General features: G+C 48.8%; 1 protein-coding gene across 2 annotated transcripts in view; it reads left to right on the top strand.

The window, feature by feature from the left end:
* Positions 1 to 15,770, top strand: part of LOC144791968 (uncharacterized) — a 157,893-nt gene extending 142,123 nt beyond the window's left edge. For both annotated transcript variants that reach the window (XM_078666828.1, XM_078666827.1), the window contains exon 9: positions 15,058 to 15,770. In XM_078666828.1, the coding sequence (XP_078522954.1) occupies positions 15,058 to 15,283 (226 nt within the window). In that variant the 3' untranslated portion in view covers positions 15,284 to 15,770. The remainder of the gene's footprint in view (positions 1 to 15,057) is intronic.
* The last annotated feature ends 2,209 nt before the right edge of the window (positions 15,771 to 17,979 follow it).

The raw sequence follows: 17,979 nt of genomic DNA, 5'->3' as shown, positions 1-17,979 counted from the left end.
ACCCTCACCCACTAGTATAGTCTTGAGTACGGAAAACGTCACTTTCCAGACCTCCTAGACTAACTGTTGTTTTTAGTTAACACACGGGACCGCCCGAATAAAGTTCCTTCTGGTACCCCTGTGTTATTTTATATTTCACGTGCTGTCTACTACTACTCTGGCCCCTCACCCACACTTCACCCAAGGGCAGTTGGATAAAAGATCTCCCCCAAAGAGCCCCTCTTTGAGGTGTAGCCCGTTGGGTATTGCACCGCCCACCCAACGAGGAGCATTGCCTATGATGAAGCATGACACCTGCAAGGGTGTGTGAGGCCAATATATCCAACAAAATGGATACCCACAGGTAGGTGACCATTTAACCTCCTATACATATCCACCCCCCAGTGACATGCACTTTGAACCCAGGAACAGCCCAGTCCCCTCCTTGGTACCAGTTATCTGAGGGCCCACGCTGCGGTCTGGACCTTCCACTTGTCTCAAGTGGTAATTTGGTCCTCTGGATCTACAATAGATCCCCACTCTCCCCCTTTTTGTATACATGGGTTTGGAGGTGCCAGGGGTAATTTTGTGGTTCAGGGTGGGTATGGGTTTTGGGGTGCCAGGGGGTAATTTCAGAGTTCAGGGCATTAAATGGCCGCCGGGTAGGAGCTCTTGGTCAGAGCTCCGAGTGCTTGGGATTCCAGTTCTGGATTTAATCCCTGTTAGCACCCAGCATACCGGGCATCTTGAGCTACGCAACTACCTCAAGTAACTGGAATACTATTTTCATCACCCTTACCTGGCAGGCGGTGGCCGGAGCATCTGAGGGTCCACCATCTCCATGGAGGCTGTGATCGGCGCGGGAGAGGACCGAATCGCCCCAGCCTTTGCTGGACACCGGGCTATCGGAGGAGCCTGGGACGGACGTTTGGCTGCCTGGAGCCTGCTGTGGCGCTGACTGGAGCCTTCAGGGGGTCCCTGGTCGCAGGCTGGGACCATCGCAGGAGAGGACAGAGACACACCCCCCTCCTTGTCCGGACTCCGGGCTGCCCCTGGACATCGGCGGAGCCCGGGGCGGATTCCCTGTTTGCCTGGAGCCCGAAGGGAACTGGCGGCGCCTATGGACGACGGGTGCCCGCCGTGAGGGACTGCGAGGGAGCTGCCCTGGCATCGGAGGCGTCCGGTACGCCCGTGAGCACCGCCACCGGCGCCGGCTGGGGTGGTCGGATTCTGGCCCTGACTCCTGCTGCGCCCATCGGAGAGGTGTCGTCAGGCTCTGGGGGGTCGACTGGAGCTTGCCCCCATCTGCATCGGACTGCGGGAGCTGGTTGCGAGCGGGAGTGTTGCGCCGCTGCCCAGGGAACTGCTGGAGTGGAGCCCCGAGGCAAACGGCGAGGCAAGCGGGAGACACACGACATCGCCTATCGAGGCGGGAGGGGCTGCAGTTCAGCGGGCAACAGCGAGATTCCCTCGGCGGATGTGACTCCCTGCGGTCCCCCCCTGCTGCTGCCGGGACCCTGGGAGCAGACCTGCGGACCTACAGACGCTGACGGGGATCGAGGCTCCCCGGACGTGCATGGGCACTAACATGCAACCTGACAGAAATTGATGCTCACCGCATCTTTCAGATTTCACATTTTGCTTAGACCCTCGATGTTTGCAAAACGGGATGCCTGCAAAACTTCACTGTCAACATTAAGGGACCGACTGAGCAGAAAATATCTAAAAGGTATTTAATTCACATCACTCGCTTGCTCACATTTTTAGACCTCCTTTGTTCAAAATGGCAGAGGTCATTAACTGAAACTATAAATCTCCTCCTGTACCTCCAGAGGCCCACAAGGCTCCTCGACTTAACTCCTCCACATAGGACCACCAAAATAGAGATAAGACTCCCTCCCAGCAAACTAGGATCTGGGCTTACTCAAATAGAATGTGAAACTGCCCTTCCCTGCTCTCAAAGCAACAACAACAAACAGAGGACTACTGTCTCTATCTCCCCTATTTGGCGGCCATTTTAGACTGGTCTTTCTCATTGGCGGCCATCATGGACTAGTCATTCTCACTATTTGTTCATACCCTAAGAGCTGGCCATTTTAGACTAATCTCAACTACCGCGCATTTTCATAGCCTTGTACCTACACCTTCTTGTGATAGAGTGTCTGCCTTTTATTGCAGTATTTTACTTCTACTTGTTTTTTGTATAACCTGCACGCATTTCACTTTTTTATGCTCCTGTAATGCACCGATTGCTACCTCATATATTTTACTTGTTTTTTGTACATTTTTTATAACCTGCACTCATTTCACTTTTATTCTCCTGTAATGCACCGATTGCTACCTCATATGCTGTGCTCACTAGTGTCACTATTGATCCATGTAACTTGTTTACATTTGTATTTTATTCCTATATATCATTATTGTTCACCCTCCCGCACCTACCTATACCGCCATGGATCCCGTCGGCAAGCACACATATAAAATCAACTACCCACCCGTACTCACCAAAAAAGCCGCTAAACGCTTCAAACACAATTGCCTGAGGTCCCACCCTGAGACCCCCTTTGCCGACTCCTACTTCTCACCGGTCAATGGATCCCTGAACACCGATATCATCTTCCACACCATATGCAGAGCTCAATGGAGAAAAGCGTTCCTCACCTTACTCACCGTCTCCACCTCCAGGAAATCAGCGCATGGCCTAACATTATCCATCACACCATCCCAACTATTCCCAGGCAGAGCCACCATTACTATCTACAACAACGGGATTGTCCTAATGCAATCCAGAGACAGGAACCTGGAACTACTAGACAACCTGTTCCCCACCTTCAAAGAGCACCTCTCCAATCCTCGGACCTCCACTCTTATCACCTCCAGTCCTACCACCCCTGACCTCACAGCTCCCACTCACAACCCTTCCATGCTAGTTCAGCACCAGAACGACACGCACCTCACCTTTACCCCCAGCACCCTAGTCAATCACCCACCAGCTGAAGCTACCACACACTCCGCAATCACAGACAGATTTCTCCCCCATTTACACCATCCGCACCCCCACCCCCTACCTACCCACAGACCTCCACTCATACCACGTCCACTCCTTTCACCCCTGACATCACAGCTCCCACCCACAACCCGTCTAACCTAGTTCAGCAACAGTCCGATGCGCACAACGACAAATCCCACCCTTTATCCCCCCCATTCTCAGTCCCCACTACCACCCTCTAACTAATCACGCAGAACACGCCACCTTTCTAAATTTAACACCTCCTCCCCACAACAGGACCATCTCCAACCCCATTTCCCCCCATTCTCAGCCCCCATTACCCTACCTGCACCCCCACCACCACTAACATACACTCATCCTCCACCCTGCTCTCTCCGCCTACCACCAAGGTCCTCACCTATACCACCAACCTCCCCCCACTTCAAACACACCCCTCCCTCCCAACCCCTCTCTCCTCGGGGCCCCCTCCACGGAGCCCTGCACGAACACCAGCCCACCCCCCCACCTGCACGCCAATTCCCGGGTCAGTCACTCACCCCTGACTCACCCACTCCCCACCACCAACACCTATCCCACGCTGGACATGATTATGGCCACCCTCCTCCAGGTCAAAGAAGACATTCACATCATCAAAGAACTACTCTTCACGCACCACAAACACCCCTTACCCACCACCACCTCCCCTCCCAACAGGTCCTCCACCCTTCCAGGTGAGTCCCACATTCAACACTCCACTCACCGGACTTCAATCCCTATTCGCAAGCGCAACAACCGCCCCAACATGTCCCCCACCCTTCCGGATGACTCTCTCACCCAACACTCCCCACACTGGACTTCTATCACTGTTCGCAATCACAACAAACACCCCTCGCCCACCACCACCTCCCCTCCCAACAGGTCCCACACCCATTCTGATGATTCCCACATTCAACTCTCCACAAACCGGACTTCAATCCCTGTTCGCAATCGCAACAACCGCCCCAACTTGTCCCCCACCCTTCCGGATGACTCTCTCACTCAACACTCCCCTCACTGGACTTCAATCCCTGTCCGCAACCGCAACAACCGCCCCTGTCGCCCACGCAACACTCTTTCGGACCTCGACACTCTCACCCTCCTCCGCTCCTACGACCCAGCTCCCCTATACCACACATCCACCACACACCTCGCCATTCCCACGATACACTCAAATCCCCTTAGACCCCCCACACTAAACAACAGAATCTCCATCCCTAATAACCTTAGAAAAGTCCCCCTCTCTCTAGAACCCGCTACCTCCCTCAACACACCCTGTCTCAAATGCACTCTCCTCAACTGCAGATCGGCCTCTAGACACTCCTCCGCCATCGCTGATCTCATCTTAACACTGGACCTTGACCTAATCATCATGACTGAAACCTGGCTAACCGAATCTTCTACACCTATAATGGACATTCTGGTTCCTCCAAACTACCACATCATTAGACTTGACAGGTCCGGCAAAATAGGTGGTGGAATCGCATGCATTTACAGGAACAACCTCTCTGTTCTGAAAGTCACCTCCCCCTCCCTACCCTCCCCAACTTCCTGTGAATACATCTGCTTCGATATTATCAGTGAGGGCAAACCGATATGCTCTCTTCACGGCATTTACCACCCACCCGGGGACAACCCCACCTTCTCCCAACAAATCATGGATATGATCTCAACCAATTCCGGAAGGCAGCTCACCCAAATATACCTCGGGGACTTCAACCTCCACTGGAACGATCACAATGACGCGGTGGTAAATAGTCTTAAAAATGTCCTCAATGCCCTTGACCTCACCCAAATATGCAACAGCCCGACCCACGAGAAAGGCTCTATCCTCGACCTTATCTCCAAAGAAGACTCTATCCAACTCGAATCTATCCAACCCTGTGACTGGTCAGATCATCATATTGTCACATTCTTCATCAATGAAAAAGTCAAATTTAACACGGCTCAATCCTCCAAGCCCAAAATCTGGAAAAGAGACCTGAAAAAACTCAACCCAAACTCTTTACCCCTTAACAGCTGCAATCTCCTACTTCCCCCTACCGGCACTACGGACGTTCAATCCTTGACTGACCACTATCTCAACGCGATGACCTCAATAATTAATGAGGCTGCACCTATGCAACTAAAAAGAGTCTCCACTAAAATCTCCAATCCATGGTACGACGGGAGTCTCAATGAGCATAGACGAGCCATGCGAATGGCAGAGCGCACCTGGAGATCAGCTCCATCCGCACTGACCCTAAAAACACTGAAGAAAAAGAGAAACGCCTATTTCAGGAAAATTAAACACTCAAAAACAGAGTTCTTCAGCCTCCAGCTCGACCAAGCAAAAACCGTCCGAGAAAACTGTTTGAGCTAATCAGAACACAATCCAAGGAACAACCCCAGCCACTCAGCACTATGCGCGAGGCTCCCTCCTGTGAAGACTTCTCCGCCTTCTTTATCCAAAAAACTGACAACATAAAGAGCGATCTCCTCATTGACGCAAGCCTCTACTCCAAACCTCACTGCATAGCACCCACTGAACCAAAAAACAATGCTACATGGTCATCCTTTGTCACCTACTCTGAAGAAGAAATTGGCAAACTGCTCAGCACCTTGAAACCATCCAATCACCTCACGGACCCCCTTCCTGCTAACGCTGTAAAAGACTTTACCCCTTTGCTCCTCCCACTCTGGACTAAAATTATCAACAGCTCACTTCAACAAGGAACCATCCCTGACTCCCTCAAATTGGGACAAGTCACACCTTTACTAAAGAAACCTACCTCTGATTTAAACAACTACCGTCCCATTACCAATATCCCCACTCTCGCCAAATTGCTGGAAAAATATGCACAACTACAACTAACTAAACACATTGATCAGTTTGATCTCCTCAACCCTCATCAATCAGGCTTCCGAGCAAGACACAGCACAGAAACTGCTATGACCCACATAATTGACGACGCCCTTCAAATCCTAGATCAAAACGATACCTGCCTCCTCATCCTTCTTGATCTCTCTTCAGCATTCGAAACCGTCAAACATGAGAATTTACTCGAACTATTAAACACAAGAATGGGTCTATCTGGGACTGTTCTCAAGTGGTTCACTTCCTTTCTACACAACAGGTCGCAGAAATTCAAGAGCAACAACCTGATGTCCTCGCCAATACCTGTTTCGTTAGGCGTCCCCCAAGGTTCCTCCCTATCCCCAACTTTGTTCAACCTAGTTATGGAACCTCTCACCACCTTGTTACAAGCATCCAATGTACACTTTCACATGTACGCCGATGATACCCAACTATATCTCAAATTACAATCCCCCAATGACATTTTGCTCCTGAACTCAACGATCAGAAGCACCCAATCCTGGCTTGCCGATAATCATCTCAAACTCAATGCTCTGAAAACAGAGTTCCTTCTTATCTTTCCTCCCGCGAAGATCTCTACCACTCAAATTTGGCTTAAACACCTAACTGCACTCAATGTCCAACCCACCATCGTGGACTCAGCAAAATCTTTAGGCATAACACTTGACACCAATCTCAACATGCAGCAACATATCAGCAAGGCAACCAAGGGAGCGAACTACCAAATCAATACCCTGAGGAAACTTAAACCCTTCCTCCCTGCCAAAGACTTCCAAACTGCAGTACAAGCACTAGTCATCCCTCGAATAGAATATGGCAGCATCGCCCTCTGCGGACTCCCCCTAACTACTACCGCACCTCTAAGAGCTTCTCTAAACGCTGCAGCGAGACTCATCACTGGGTCAAAAAAACACTCACATATCTCCCCTGACTTGAAATACCTGAACTGGCTACCTTTTGAAGCCAGAATACATCTGAAAATCGCCTGCATGACACACAAGGCTGTCCACCTGAGCTCACCTGGCTATCTCACTCAGAATCTGACAATTTCTGGCGGCTCTAGAAACACCAGAGGCACAAACAATCTTCTGCTGAAGCCTCGAAGATTCCGGAAGGAAAAAACGTATAAACGCTCCTTCTCAGGAATGGCACCCAGGATCTGGAACTCACTCCCTCCTGAAACGAGGCTCATCTCCTCCGCGACACTGTTTAAGAAAGAAGTAAAAGCTATCCTCATGGCTAAATACACTTGAACTATTATTTTGGACACTTTTAAGACTCTGCACCGATCTTTACTACTTGTCGACCCCTTTGCTCATTTGTTTTACTTGTATTATCGACTTACGTGATTTTCTATGTTCCCGCGTATTTGTACTATTAGCACTACTGACGTATCTGTTTGACTATGCTCCCTCATGTTCCCCCTTTCTATGTAAAGCGCTCTGATATCTGCAAAGATCTTGTTCGCGCTATATAAAACTTTCAAAATAAAATAAAATAAAAAATGGTTTTAGGGTGCCAGGGGGTTATTTTAGAGTTCAGGGTCGGTATGGGTTTCGGGGTGCCAGGGGGTAATTTTAGGGTTCAGGGCGGGTATGGGTTTTGGGGTGCCTGGGGTAGTTTTAGGGATCAGGGCGGGTATGGGTTTTGGGGTGCCAGGGTAATTTTAGGGCTCAGGGCGGGTATGGGTTTTGGGTTGCCAGGGGATAATTTTAGGTTTCAGGGTGGGTATGAGTTTGGGGGGGCAGGGGTCATTTTCGGGTTCAGGGTGGGTATGGGTTTTGGGGTGCTAGGAGGTAATTTTCGGGTTTAGGGTGGGTATGGGTTTTGGGGTGCCAGGGGTAATTTTAGGGTTCAGAGTGGAATTGAGTTTTGGGGCGCCAGGGGGTAATTTTAGGGTTCAGGGCGGGTATGAGTTTTTGGTGGGCACGGGTAATTTTAGGGTTCAGGGTGGGTATGGTTTTTGGAGTACAAAGGGGGGCATTTTAGGGTTCAGGGCGGGTATGGGTATGGGTTTTGGGGTGCCAGGGCGACAATTTTAGGGGTCAGGGAATGTATGAATTTTAAGGGGCCAGGGGGGGTAATTTCTGATAGAGACATCTGCCGTGTGGATTCCTCACCTTGTGAATATCCCCTTGCGTCAGCAACATTCGGAAATTCTTTTTGTAGCCTCGCGCCGACGTGGATTCGGACGTCATAGAGACACGACATCGCTCGCGACTCCGCTGACGTCACCGACGCCTATAACAGGCCCACGCCGGCGTGATGACATCAGTTCCCTTTTTTCCGCGTCGTCGACGCTAACGGTTTCGGGATACTCTGTAGCTTTATTGGTAACTTTGTTACTATTTTTCTTAGATTCTCCATTCTCTGCTTTTTTTCTTCGATTGTCATGTCGACAAAGAAAACAGGTTTTAAGCCTTGTAGAGAATGTGGAAAGATGATGTCCGTTACGGACCCACACCAAGACTGCATTTGGTGTCTGAGCTCTGACCACGACGTGGATGGATGTTCGTCGTGTCAGAAAATGAATCCGAAGGCTCTACGGGAAAGGGAGTCAAAACCTCTTGTGGCTAAGCTGAAGGCGAGTAAAGTTAGAAGGTCTTCAAAACACTCGAAGAGATCGAAGTCGAGATCTCGTGAGGCGTCGGTCTCGAAGTCGTCATCTGATCATGCTTCCAGCTCTCGTAGAAAACATAAGAAGAGGAGACATGAGTCCCGACGTCATTCGGATGATAGGTCTGGCTCAAGATCGAAGTCTCCAAAGAAAGTGAAGTCGAAGGTAATTCCTCCACAAGTGTCGGATCAGGAAGGTGAGGCCTCACCTTCGGAGTCTATAGCCCATTCTCCGACTCCGGTTCCGGATCCGACTCCAGCTCCGGCTCCATCTTCGAATCATGAGGACGCCGATGGAGTTCCTGTTGAAGAGGAGACTTCGAATCCTGTTAATTTAACAGATTCTAATCTGCCTCGAGGTCAACCTGAGCATCCACCATTTCCAGCTCCAGGTCAGGACCCTTCTGCGTTTCTAAACGCAATGTATGGTGTTTTCTCAAGATCATGGCACCCCTCTGGAGCACCTTCGGGTCCCATGGGTCCAATGGCTTTTAATTTGGGTGTACCTCACTCATATGCTCCGGCACCTTTCATGCCATATATGCCAGCCCCGACCCCGTTGTGGCAGTACCAGGCTCCACCGAGGTCGACGCCGATATCGACGCCGGCTCGACCGAAGTAGACGACTCCGGCGTCGCCGGCTCCAAGCAAGTCTATGGAACATCCTTCCAAGCCTTCGGATTCGATTCCGACGTCGGCTCCGGCGCCGTCGGATTCGACATTGGATCCGGCTGCACTTCGAGTTAAACTGAGGTCTAGGAGAGAGGCTCAAAGTCTCCTAGATGAACAGAGATTTTGTGAGTCTCATTCAGACTTGGAGGAAGGTGAGCTGGATGGTAATGATTTCGAGGACCTGGCAGAGGCGAGTGGTCTTGAATTTTCTCCAGAATGGGCTTTACCTTCGGGGTCTGATACACCCTCTAGAGATGTTCAACCATACCACGTTGTTATGAAGAAGGCAGCAGGACTTTTAGGTTTGACTTTACCTACTGTCGAATTTAAGTCAAATTTACTGACCGAGGTTCTTCATTCTCCGAACTCAGCAGTAGAACCTTTACTACCATTTAATGATGCTTTAACAGAGCCCATTATGGTAGTATGGAAGAAACCTTTTTCTGCTCCTGCAGTTTCAAAAAGTGTGGCTAGGAGGTATAGAGTGGCTCCTGAAGATCCTGCCTTCTTGTCATCTCACCCTTCTCCTGAGAGCTTGGTGATTCAGGCTGCTTGTTCTAAGAAGTCGGTTGGTGCTTTTCCGCAGGTGCCTGGCGACAAAGAGGCCAGGAAACAGGATCAAGTCGCCAAAAAGACTTTTTCTTCTGCTAGTATAGCATTAAAATCATCTAATGCCACTTGCCTTATGGGTAGATACATACATGCTCTTATGGACTCTATGCGTTCATTGATCCCTAAGGTTCCGGAGGATAGTAGAAATGACTTTGAGGAAGTTTTATCTGACTCTCAAGCAGCAGCCCGTCAGGTCATACAAAGCGGCCTCGATACTGCTGATTCGGTGGCAAGAATCATGGGCACAGCAGTTGCCACAAGGCGTTCGGCTTGGTTGAAGTCATCTGATTTTTCAACTGATGTGCAGTCTGCTTTATTGGATTTGCCTTTCGATGGTGAAGGACTTTTTGGAAAGAAAGCAGACACGGCCTTGGAGAGATTCAAGGATAGCAGAGCAACCGCTAGATCTCTTGGCCTTCAGATCAGAGGTTCTACAACCAGGAAATTCAGAGGGTTTGGTCGCTCTTCCTTTCGTTCATATAGACAAGGTCAACAGCAGCAGCAACAACAGCAGCAGCAGCAAAATACCTTGTATAGATCCTACAGGGGAAAGCAGAGAGCACGTCAGGCCTCTTCCTCCTCCACCTCCTCCAACCCCCCAGCCACGGAAAAGCAGCCCTAGATCCACCATTCAGGATCATGTGGGTCGGGTGGGGGGTCGGCTTACCCACTTTCTACGGGATTGGGAATCGGTTACATCAGATCTTTGGGTTCTCAATCTCGTAGAAAATGGGTATGCCCTTCCCTTTCGGGAATTCCCTCCAAATTACCCTCCTTGTCAAGGATATTGCTCAGAGGAACACCTGTTACTCCTTCAGGACGAAGTTCAAACTTTATTTAGAAATGGTGCGATAGAGGTGGTTCCGGAGTAGGAAAGGGGTCAGGGATGCTACTCCCGGTATTTCCTGATACCCAAGAAGGATGGCAGGCTTCGTCCAATCCTGGATCTCAGGATCTTGAATTTTTATCTAAAGCAGGAGAAATTCAAGATGCTCACCCTTGCTCAGGTTCTTCATGCTCTGCTAGAAGAAGACTGGATGGTGTCGCTCGACTTGCAGGATGCGTATTTTCATATCCCCATCCTGAAGTCGCACAAGAAGTATCTCCGTTTTACGGTGGGATCGCAGCACTTTCAGTTTGCGGTCCTTCCGTTTGGTCTTACTACAGCACCTCGAGTCTTCACCAAGGTGATGGCGGTGATGGCGGTGGTGGCGGCGCATCTCAGAAGATCAGGGATTCCTGTATTCCCTTATTTGGACGACTGGCTGATCAAGGCAGAGTCGTCAGAGAAAGTGCTCCATCATCTGCAAGAGACAACCCAGTTGTTGTACAGGTTGGGTTTTTCGATAAATGTACCCAAGTCTCACCTGGTGCCCTCCCAGCGCAACCTGTTCATAGGTGCTGTACTGGACACAACTGTATGTCGTGCATTCCCTCCCCTTCAAAGGATTCACGACATACAGGAAATGATTCCTTTATTTTACAATGGAGCGGTCGTTCCAGTCCTGAAGGTCCTTTGCCTGCTCGGTCTGATGGCTTCATGCATTCTGTTGGTCAACCATGCACGCTGGCACATGAGGGCACTCCAGTGGTGCCTCCGCAGGCAGTGGTTTCAGCACAACGGAGATCTCAGGGAGTCAGTGAGGATCTCCAGAGAAGCTGCGGCGGATCTGTCTTGGTGGGGCATGGAAGGCAATCTGTCTCAAGGAAAGCCTTTCCAACTGCCTCCATCGGTTGCCACAGTGATAACGGATGCATCCACTCTCGGGTGGGGTGCTCATCTGGGGGATCTGGAGGTCAAGGGTCTTTGGTCTCCAGAGGAAAGGTTGCTTCACATCAACCTTCTAGAATTGCGGGCGATACGTTTGGCGCTCAAGGCCTTCCTCCCTTCCCTTCGCGGTCGTTCGGTCCAGGTCCTGACGGACAATACGACCGCGATGTGGTACATCAACAAACAGGGAGGAGTGGGGTCGCAGTGTCTCTGCAGAGAGGCTCTGCGCCTCTGGTCCTGGGTTCAGGACCATCAGATTTGTCTGATGGCAAATCATCTGGCCGGGGTTCTGAACGTTCGTGCAGACAGTCTCAGTCGGCAGTTCTCTGCCGACCACGAGTGGAGGCTTCACCCAGAGGTAGTTCACGACATCTTTCGGATGTGGGGGACTCCTCGGGTGGACCTGTTCGCCACTCGCGAGAATGCTCACTGCCTGTCGTTCTGCAGTCTCCAGTTTCCGATGCAAGGAACCTTGGGGGATGCGTTTCAGTAGAGTTGGAGAAATCAACTCCTTTACGCGTTTCCTCCCATACCTTTGATTCCTCGGGTTCTGAGGAAGATTCGCCAAGACCGGGCCCAAGTCATATTGGTCGCCCCGGACTAGCCAAGAAGGGTGTGGTATACAGATCTTCTCCACCTCTCCTCTCACCCGCCGCTCCTTCTCCCTCTCAGGGCAGACCTCCTCTCTCAGATGGAGGGGCAGGTTCTACACCCCCACCTCCAGACATTACACCTTCATGCCTGGAGATTGAACGGGGCAACTTGAATTCCTTTTCCCTCCCGCCTGACGTTGTGGATGTCATCTTGTCAGCCAGGCGTGACTCCACTAAATCTATTTATTCTTATAGATGGTCAAAATTTGTCATGTGGTGTGGGGAAAAGTCTATTGACCCTTTGAGAGCCCATTTATCTGATGTTCTCCAGTTTGCTCTTTCTCTGGCGCAACAGGGGCTTGCTGTTGCCACAGTGAAGGGCTATCTTTCAGCGCTGTCGGCATTTCTCTGCTTGCCTGACCAGCCATCTCTTTTTAAGTCTCCTGTGGTTTTAAGGTTTTTGAAGGGCCTCACAAATAAGTTTCCTCCTACTCCTTTTATTGTGCCTCAGTGGGACTTAAATCTTGTCTTGACTTTTCTGATGGGTGCTCCCTTTGAGCCTCTTCACAGATGTCCCATGAGACTTCTTACTCTTAAAACAGTCTTCCATCGTTGCAATAACCTCGGCAAGGAGGGTAAGTGAGCTTCAAGCTCTTAGTTTCAAGCCCCCTTTCTTGTCCATTCATGCTGATCGAATGGTTCTTAGGACCAGGGCTGCTTTTCTGCCTAAGGTGGTAACTCCTTTCCATTTAGGACAGTCCATTACCCTACCTACCTTCTATCCTCCCCCTCACCCTTCTAAGGAGGAAGAGAGACTACACCGTCTGGACCCCAAAAGGGCGGTGTCTTTTTACTTGGACAGATCTAAAGACTTTCGTCTGGATGACCAGCTCTTCGTTGGGTTTGCTGGCTGCAAGAAAGGAAGAGCGGTCCATAAGAGAACCTTGTCGAGATGGATCGTCCTCTGCATTAAGATCTGCTACTCTTTGGCCGGTAAGGAACCTCCAGAGGGTATAAGGGCTCATTCAACTAGAGCTAAATCTTCGACTTCAGCATTGGCTAGAGGTGTGCCTGTTGAGGATATATGTAGAGCGGCAACTTGGTCTTCCCTCCACACTTTCGCGAAGCATTACTGCTTGGATTCCGAAGTGAGGAGGGATGGCCACTTTGCGCGTTCTGTCCTTCAGGATTTCCTGGTTTAGAAGAGTGGACACCCTCCTCCGGGAGTAGGGACTGCTGTGGGACTCTATTCACAAGGTGAGGAATCCACACGGCAGATGTATCTATCAGAAGAACAAGTTACTTACCTTCGGTAACGCTTTTTCTAGTAGATACAATATCTGCCTGTGGATTCCTCACTGACCCACCCGCCTCCCCGTTGTCCACTCTTCTATACCAGAGTTACTGTAATGTAATGTATATATATTTTGCTATCATGGAAATGTTTCTATTGCTTTCCTGCATTTGCTTTACACTGTGTGTTTTGTCCTTGCTATTGTGTACTGTGTATACTGTATACCTTTCTACTGTCATTGGTCCGTCCGTGTGCCTCGATGGCACGGAAAAAAGGGCGGAACTGATGTCATCACGCCGGCGTGGGACTGTTATAGGCGTCGGTGACGTCAGCGATGTCGTGTCTCTATGACGTCCGAATCCACGTCGGCGCAAGGCTACAAAAAGAATTTCCGAATGTTGCTGACGCAAGGGGATATTCACAAGGTGAGGAATCCACAGGCAGATATTGTATCTACCAGAAAAAGCGTTACCGAAGGTAAGTAACTTGTTCTTTAGGGTTCATGTGCACTGTAATTGTTGTCCATTTTCAAATGCAGAATTCACCCCTTTTTTTTCTCAGCTTGGCCTGAGCATTACCCGATCCTGGTTGTCTGCCATTTTAGCCCCACCCCTATTGATTAACATTAGCCACGCCCCTTCACTTACCAGGTTTGCCCCCCCCCTGGAAAAATGTCTGTGGACGCCCATGAGAACAAGCCAGTGGTAATGGCGGAACACAACACAGCAACCGTTGCATTCAAATTCTTCTCAGTGTAGCAGCCCAGAGACACAAAACATCTGCCGATTTCGCCTCACCTAAGCACGATCCGACAATGATGTCACAGCCATGAAACTTCTTGTGCACCACCACTGACACCCATCATACATATTCACTACTCAGTAATATGCCGGTCTCTGGCCCGATATTCAGCATATCGCCAGCGTTAAGATATCGGAATGATCGGGTGGCAAGAGCGTCCAAGGTGGAGAAGGTATTTATTTTAATTACCAAAAAGTCGCATTCAAACAGGTAGCTCCGAAACTCCACGAGCCTCCTCCTCCTCCACCTCCATCTCTCGCCCATGGCTGTGTCCCCTCTACACTCCAGTTGTGGAATGCCGAGATGCCCCGCATCAGCCCGAAAAGCAAGGTACATAACTGGATTCTCAAACTCGGAATATTTAAAAACATGTAAATCTATGTAGATACAACACTGGAAAAATGTTGTTACAGGTAAGTAAACTTTTCTTTTGTAGCATCATGTCCTCCCCAAGACCACATGCTTTGATAGTTAGCTGCTGTCTGAACTTGATCAGAGTGTCAGGAAGGCTTTGAATGATAAGAAAGTGCAAAGGGTGCTTAAGTTGGAGCTGAGTGCTACAAGTATTCTAGTTCATATGTTGGGGGGGGGGGGTTCTAGAACTTCACCTGAATTGTTAAACTGTGCTCACTTTATTCATAACCTGTACAGATGCAGAAAAGTTATTTTAATAGTGTGTGTTTTGATCTATTGTAAGCTCAGTGCTCCTGCAGAACCCTGTGAACTTTGGAGATGTGTTTAGCAGTATCAAATATTTAAAAAGAAATTGGGGGTGGGGGGAGAGAAGTCCCTCACCATAGGCCTTGGTCTCATCACTTGTGTTTATCTTTATACCAGCAGGGTGAAGGAACCTACCGTAGCAGCAGCCTGGAAGGTGCTCACCCCTGTGCGCCGTTCTTTGCGTATAGAGCGTTCTGTTTCTCGCTATCCAGAGACTCTGATGGAGCATGACACTGTGGTTGCCTCCCTAAATGACCTGCTGGACGCTGATGAGAGCTGCTTTGTGTATCGGAAAAATGAAGCCCTCCCAAAGGAAGTGGACTCCAAAATTCGAGCATTATAGCTATTGTTCACAGGGAATCCAGTTTTCATCGTACATTGTTCGTGGCATCTAGTATAGGAGGTTTGGCACTCCCTCCAATTAACTAGTAAATCAAGCATCAGAGTTTGAATTTAATGGGGTCTTGCGATGGGACCCAGTAATCTCTTGTGGTGTGTGCTTCTGTACCGCTATTTAGACTCGCTTTATGCTTTTGCACGGCTAGTTGTGGCGAAAGGAACAATAATGCACTTGTCCACAGCAAAAAAAAAACCTATCAATTGTTTGCTGTGATCTTGTTGACTGAAAACATTAAAAAAAACTAAATATAAATTATATAATTAAATATAATTCCATTAATTATTATAAACCTGTCCTAATTTTAAGAGCGCTCTGAATCAAATGAATTACGACTGTACAAATAAAAGCAGAAGCAGCTTTTGTAATAAAATAAGTGCCGATCTGTATTGACTGATGTTTAAAGTGTGCAATACAGGTGATAAGTAACGTTTTCTGGGTGATACATAACATTTACAAAACAGTGTAAAGTGCGTGGAACTGATTGCATATTACAAAGGCAACGTAAAGTTTCTGGGTGGAAAAAACACACAATGTGGAAATGACACTAAAAAGTGTGCTTTATTGAGTCTGAAACAAGTCAAGTAGTATCTGTGCTGGGGGTTTCTCAAAAAGTAGATATGCTTCCGCAGATGCTGTGAACGAGTAATGGCATGTATTCTAACAGAGATCTTATTTGTTTCCCTCGTGAATCTAACCTTAGCACTTTGATCCCAGAACAACTGCTTTACGTTTTCCTTTGTTGAGCTGTTACTAGAGTCTGGTTTAAAAAAGTGTCTGGGAACATAAAGCAAGCAGCAAGTATCCTTGATGTGCAGAAGCCACAGAATGCTGTTCCTTCTATCCAAAAATAAACAATATTGCAGTATTGATCTAGTCAAATTTGCTTCTGGTTTAGTTCAAATGGAGACCCATAATAGCAGAGGGATAGTTTGAATCTCCAAATTTCACATTATCTGGCCTCCTAATCTATCGTCCACCAGGTCCACACAGGAAATTCCTAGAAGAATTGCCCGAAGTTTTGACCAGTCTCTTACTTAAAAAAAGAAACATTACTATTTTGGGAGACCTGAACTTGCACCTAGAAAATAAGGAACTCACTAGCTCAAAGTGCCTCCTTTCAGATCTGGAAAGTCTACAGTTGACTCAGCTAGTAACGAATAGTTTCTTACCTGTCGGTGTAGTTTTGCAGCTTGATGATCTTTCTGGATTCACTATGCTGTGCATTATTCCGCGGTCTTGTGGTTGGGTCCGGATTCGTAGTCTTTTCTTTCTTTCTTTTTTTTTTCTTTTCGTAGCCCAGGTAGGTGTCGGCATCCCACCTTTGGTGTATTTCCGGTGACGTCGGCACGCTTCCTGCGGAAGCTCCCTCTCCTGGGCGCCATCTTCGGATTCTTTTTTCTCGTGTTCGTTTTGTTACCGAAGTTATGGCAATGTTCAACTAAAATCTTTTCACCGCTTTAACCTTTTAGGCTTCTTTTTCAAGTATTCTTTGTTTCAACCACCTTTTTTCTCCAGCCTCATCTTTCTGGCAGGGGTGGGTGGGTTCGCTAGTGAATCCAGAAAGATCATCAAGCTGCAAAACTACACCGACAGGTAAGAAACTATTCGTTTTGCAGCGTGAATCTTTCTGGATTCACTATGCTGTGCATAGACTTTGTAGCGGTTTCTCATGTATGTGGCGGCTGGGTGGAAGATGAGCGTTGGTTATTGAATATGTGTTGAAGCACCCTTTGTCCGACTTGTGCTTCCTTGTTCATCTGTATATCCACACAGTAGTGCTTTGTGAATGTGTGCACTGAAGCCCATGTTGCCGCCAGGCATATGTCCTGAATTGGAGTGTTAGCTAGGAAAGCTATTGTAGCTCCTTTTTTCCTGGTAGAGTGGGCACGTGTCCCCTCTGCTAGTTCCTGCCCTGCCCGCTTGTGGCAGAACTGTGTTGTTTGGGCGATCCATCGCGCGATTCTTCCTTTAGTTACTGGTTTCCCCATGAAACTGTTAGCGAAGGACACAAAGAACTGCTTTGTTTTCCTGTGCTCTTTCGTTCTCTCAATGTAGTGCATGACTGCCCTTCTGGCGTCCAGAGTGTGCAGTGCCCTTTCAGCTCTTGTTGCCGGTTTTTGGAAGAAACTCTGTATCTGTATAGTCTGGTTCAAGTGGAATCTTGGCACCACCTTTGGCATGAAGTGTGGGTCCGTTCTCATCACCACCCTATCGCTGTGTATCTGTATGTAGGGTTCCTGTAGTGTTAGTTCCTGCAGCTCGCTCACTCTGCGCAGTGAAGTGATTGCCACCAGGAAAGCTGTTTTCATGGTCAGCATTTCTAGGGAGGCCTTGTGAATTCGTTCGAAAGATTCCTTCATGAGTTCCGTTAGGACTAGGTTAAGGTTCCATGCAGGTGGTGGCACCCTCTTTGGCGGTGCAATCCTCTTTGCTCCCTCCAGGAATCTCTTAACGACCTGTGATGTGAAGAAACTCTTGCACGTTTCTCCTCTCGTGTAAGCGACTATCGCTGCCAAGTGAACCCTCAGTGAGGATGAGCTCGGATTTTTGTCGAGCAGGTGCGTGAGGTACTTTAGCACTGTCGAGTCCTTTTTCATTTTATTGTGTAGTTTTTCCCTCCTGCACCACAGTGTAAATCT

Source organism: Lissotriton helveticus, chromosome 11 (assembly GCF_964261635.1).
Source record: "Lissotriton helveticus chromosome 11, aLisHel1.1, whole genome shotgun sequence".
NCBI classification, from domain to species: domain Eukaryota; kingdom Metazoa; phylum Chordata; class Amphibia; order Caudata; family Salamandridae; genus Lissotriton; species Lissotriton helveticus.
This window is presented reverse-complemented; position numbering and strand designations above follow the sequence as displayed.